We start from the raw sequence: 5,387 nt of genomic DNA, 5'->3' as shown, positions 1-5,387 counted from the left end.
TGTCACTTGAGTGGGTTGAGTCACTGATGTGATCTTCCTGTCTGGGTTGGCGCCCCCCCTTGGGTTGTGCCGTGGCGGAGATCTTTGTGGGCTATACTCGGCCTTGTCTCAGGATGGTAAGTTGGTGGTTGAAGATATCCCTCTAGTGGTGTGGGGGCTGTGCTTTGGCAAAGTGGGTGGGGTTATATCCCCAAGTAACAAACAAAAAAGTTACTTGGCCATTTTAAACTGGAATAAGAACCATAAAGTCCCCTGATGTCCAGTATATCGAAGCCTTCAGCTTGTCAGACCATTTTAACCAACATTGCACAATCAGACTGCGTATATTTTTTATTCTAACATGTATGCTACAACTCATCAATTGCACTGATATCAACTGCCGTTAATAGATATATACTGCAGCATACATACTGGAGGCTGAGACAGAAGGGGTCAGGAGACACTGGGGGGCTAGGGTCAGTTTGTTATATCTGGAGTACCCCTCCTGTCTTATCCGGTTTCCTGTGTGAATTTAAGTATGCTCTTTCTTTCTCTCTCTCGGAGGACCTGAGCCCTAGGACCATGCCTCAGGACTACCTGGCATGATGACTCCTTGCTGTCCCCAGTCCACCTGGCCGTGCTGCTGCTCCAGTTTCAACTGTTCTGCCTGTGATTATTATTATTTGACCATGCCTGTCATTTATGAACATTTCAACATCTTGGCCATGTTCTGTTATAATCTCCACTCGGCACAGCCAGAAGAGGACTGGCCACCCCTCATAGCCTGGTTCCTCTCTAGGTTTCTTCCTAGGTTTTGGCCTTTCTAGGGAGTTTTTCCTAGCCACTGTGCTTCTACACCTGCATTGCTTGCTGTTTGGGGTTTTAGGCTGGGTTTCTGTACAGCACTTTGAGATATCAGCTGATGTACGAAGGGCTATATAAATACATTTGATTTGATGATATTTCCTAGGTGATGATGACTGGGGAGAACACAGAGGAGCACTTCTTTAAAATATTCAGAAGCAAACGTCTTTAGATCTAGATCTCAGTTTATTGTCTGTAGCCTAAAAGTAAGCGATGACTTAGATCACACAATAGTTGGGCTATTGACTGGATTATTTCATTGCAGATTATTTGTGTAAATTGAGAGTTTGTTATTCGAGTGGATACAGCAATGCTTATGTCAAGTTATTAAATTTTAATCTTTCAGCTGGAATAATAATGAAAACTCTTCACGATGCAGGGCAAGGAAGTCAAGCGTGTATGTTGAATTGTTTTTATTGACTATTGAACTGATTACACATTCCATGGGTAACACTCAGTGAAAAATGGCTTTAGCAGATCAGAAACTTGTACTGTATAGTATATCTACGTGTGCGAAAGATAGTCTATTTGGTTATGGGTGCCGAGATTACTGCAAACATGTTTTAAAGCAAAATAAACAAGACAACTTTTCACAGAAAAAAAAAAAAATGCTACTTTGAAGTGTAGCGAGACATTTATGTAAGAGTAGCCCAAAGACCTTGTGTCTCACATGAACACTTACATGAAAAGGAAGAAACATTATTGCAAAAAGCATTTAAGAACAGCTTTATGGATTCTCTTATACTATATTAGAACATTTTCCATATCCAAAAAGTGTGCCTTAAATTTTAAAAAATATATTTCTTAAATCTTGAAATCTTTCTTAAAATGCAACAAAATCACAAAACATGTTTGAAGGCGTAACCATTGATTGCAACAGAGGTAGGAACATGATACATTTAATGAAACAATCAATGAAACAATATATCTAGACATGGGGTCCCCAGTGACATTCAGCCTTGGGACGATTTTTCCTTGAGTGCATGGTCGGGGGGCCGCAACACAGTTATAAATAATGGAAAAAAAGGTATACCCAAACGCGATTCAGCCCAGCTTAACAGAAAAAGCCGGTTTGTCCCATCAAGAAATCTATCAGATTTATGCAGAAACTGAGAGCACCTTTTTTCTTTATTCTGCCGGATAGTCACCAGTTGAAATATCCTGGGGTAAGGAATGTTTTTTGAATAGTTCTAAATGATTTGTACACTGCAAATCGACCGCAAGAATCCCAACAGATATAACAGATATAGTGTTTGACAAAAGCAGAATAATTTCAAACCTTGATCACATTGGGATACAATCACATACAATATACCCCTATGTATGTGTAGGAATACTTGGGAATAGATTTCCTAAATTAAAATGACTGAGCTGATTTCCTGGTGATTTTACAGTCTTATGTCCAACAAAGAAAATGATATAGGCCTATAAAAAACATCTTTTTGCCCAGAAAACTTGTGTGGTCAAATAAAAAACCCAAGCGCAGAATTTGGCCCATGGGCCACCTATTGGAGAACCATGGTCTAGACTGTATAGCCCACATACCCTATATGGACCATTTAAAATGAATGGACACCTGTTGAACTGAATAACTTTTTGCTGTCCTGCTCAAGATGTTATTCAGAAGATGGGGATGACAGGCTACTTGAACTAATTTTGGGCTACTTCAACTAACTCTTCACAGAGTTTGGATTGCTGGTCGATATATGCCAGTTTACGCTCTAGTTTGTCTCCCATGTTGAAGGCCCCTATCTTCCTCAACACCTCAGGAAGTTTCCTAACCATATCGTTCCCTGCACCTTGGTCCCAACTGTTCATAAAGTCGTGAAGACCCCTTCTATTAAGCTTCATGACCGTTCCTATGAGCGGTTTCTTGCCTCCCTCTTGTGGCAGCCTCATTGCTAACCGACGCATTCTTTTGATTCCCATCGTCTCGTGAAGTTGAATGAAGAACGTAGGAAGGATTTCATGCAGATATTCAGCTCCATCTGAAAATTTAAAAAACATGGTTGGGAAACTTAAACTCAGTAGAGGCCACAAATGATTAGTTCATTATAAATATTGTTATTCAAAATGTGTTTTACCACGAGTTTTGAGGTCATGGCATGAGGCGCACAGTGTGTCGTGCCAGTCCTGGCCTTTCAGAACCACGCGCAGTCCACCAACTTTGCAGTTTGATTGCGCTAGACAGGTCGCTTTTGCGGAGGAAACTTCAGAATAGAATCCGGCCTGGCACTGCACACATTCTGTATCTTGTTGTGGTGTACCTGAGGAAATATTTTGAAATGTGTGCCACGTTATTTATCTCAAAATCATGTTTTACCAATTAAATGAGGAACACAATCCATTTTAAGATTTGATTTGGGTTTGACATTCGATACATGCTAAACGGGGGGATTGATTTGCATGTTTTCTAATTGTTTGCGTGGCTAGTTTAACTAAACCATAGTGTGTATTGAAGTCACTACATGTCTATAGACTGCTTTCGTGGAAATGAACCATATCTACATAAATGAAATAATTGAAGTATCCCTTTAATTCACCTTAATTCGCAGATTTGTTATTGATGCCAAATGGAATTTTTACAATCCAAACCAAGACAAACACAATCAGGAGAGACTGAGACATCTGAACATGCAACCTATGCATATGGAACTATAGACTGTAAACGGTGATGATAAGAAAGTGTTTAAATCAAATAGATTAAGTGGAAATAGTCATTTGGCGTATAACATTTTCTGTATGTAAAACGCGGCCTCTATTTTAGCCATACCTGTAGTATTCGCTCCATACCCGGGGGGACATTCTTTATGTTTGATGCATGCTTCGTATCTCTTGTTGAAGTAGTAATCCTCCTTGCACTCGCACTCGCAGTTGTTGGATGGAGAACACGCCTGCTTGACAACCTGGTTCTCGGCGCACATGCTGCAGCGCAGGCACTTGGAGATGTGGTTCCAAAATTCAGTGTATGCCCCATTGGGACATTCCGCACAGTCGCTCTTTCGCATTGCACTGCAGGGCGCGCGGAGGTACGTTCCAGGTGGACAGCGGTCACACACTAACGAAAGACCAGAGTAACGATCATCGTTTTTGAAAGTTCGGGCGTGTAGTGCCATACTGGCATCAGCACTGACTAGCATCAACATAAAAAAGAGCTGTAGAGAGAGAACAGACAGGTTGTCATTCACTTTGTTTATACAGCATTTGGTTCACAAATTCATATTAAATTAATTGCAATGAACTAAAAAGACCGTTTTCATACAGACTAAGCATATGTTTCTACATACCGTCATTATGTAGGCTAATGCACCTCTCCTTGGATTCAAATAGATGCTTGATTTCTTTGGTCCAGAAACAAGACCGCCTATTTAAGTGCGCATTGGGCGTCACTGAGGTTGGTTTTAACATAGCCTATTAGTCAGTTAAACGTGTTGACGTTGGTATGAGTAACCAATTTTAACCAAGCTGAAACGTGACAAATTCCTATAAAGATCATTTCCGATTGAGCCGACATGTGCAGCGTTTACTGTGAATGCAGTCTCTGCTAAAGCAGGAGCATTAGCTTCCGCAGATTGAATAGAGCCCCTATTCTACTGAATTGACCATTTCTATGCTTCAATAGCATATGCATTATATTTAGAGTTCTTCTCATATTAATTTGCTGTTAGAAATGCCTGAGATGTTAGGCTAGTCATGGAATCATGCATTAATTGCACTGATAATAAATACTAGTTATTGTTCTTGTTAGTCTATTCATAGGAGGAAATGTCACTATAAGATACTAGGAACCCTTGGGGAAGGACATCTCAAATAATATATTAATGAACTTCCTGAACCTCTCACCATGCATAATTGCTATTAGCCTACAAACAGGGTTGGGTAGGTTACTTTCTAAATGTAATCATGTTACAGTTCCTAATTACATAATCTGATTACTTTACCCCTTAAGAAGCATTCGAAGAAGACAAAATGGATCCATCAAGAATATTTGGTGCGTCATAATAATGGTCTGTGACTTGTGGTCAGACTTGCTCAGGTGGAACAAACTTAAAATTGCAACTTTTTTCAGTGCTGAATTGAATGTCATTGAGAAAACAGAAAGGTGTCAATGTATTTTTTTCACAAACATCCTTTCTGATTTAAAAGTAATCCAATAAGTAATCATCTAGTTTTTTAAAAGTATCATTCATCTGATTACAATATTTTAGCTGGTAACAACTGATCAGTTACTCACCAAACGTGTAAATTACTCACCAAAAGAATTATACACCCATATGCAAAATGTCTACCTTTGAAGATGTCAATGTGTAAATGTATGTTCAATTAAATCTCAAAGCCAATGACCAGCATGACAATATGAAAATCCCCTGTGGATGTCTTCCTCTGTCCTAAAATTCTAAATCAAATAGCTAAATGATCCATAGTATGACCATCTTAAAACAATTCCATATTTGGCAAAACAATACAAATACCATGACCATTAGAAGTACCAGACAGTATGACTAAGTATGTGAAAAGTTATCTTATTGAAATTGTTTAAAATA

General features: G+C 39.2%; 1 protein-coding gene across 1 annotated transcript; it reads right to left on the bottom strand.

Moving 5' to 3' along the window:
• Positions 1-1,239: 1,239 nt before the first annotated feature.
• Positions 1,240-4,389, bottom strand: LOC109875856 (tumor necrosis factor receptor superfamily member 11B). Its single transcript, XM_020468286.2, has 4 exons — positions 4,131-4,389; positions 3,617-3,998; positions 2,928-3,110; positions 1,240-2,831 (listed from the first exon to the last, which is right to left on the bottom strand). The coding sequence occupies exons 1-4, from the start codon at positions 4,134-4,136 to the stop codon at positions 2,494-2,496; spliced, it is 909 nt and encodes a 302-aa protein (XP_020323875.1). The 5' UTR covers positions 4,137-4,389; the 3' UTR covers positions 1,240-2,493.
• Between the last annotated feature and the right edge of the window lie 998 nt (positions 4,390-5,387).

Source organism: Oncorhynchus kisutch, linkage group LG14, assembly GCF_002021735.2.
Source record: "Oncorhynchus kisutch isolate 150728-3 linkage group LG14, Okis_V2, whole genome shotgun sequence".
Classification (NCBI taxonomy): domain Eukaryota; kingdom Metazoa; phylum Chordata; class Actinopteri; order Salmoniformes; family Salmonidae; genus Oncorhynchus; species Oncorhynchus kisutch.
This window is presented reverse-complemented; position numbering and strand designations above follow the sequence as displayed.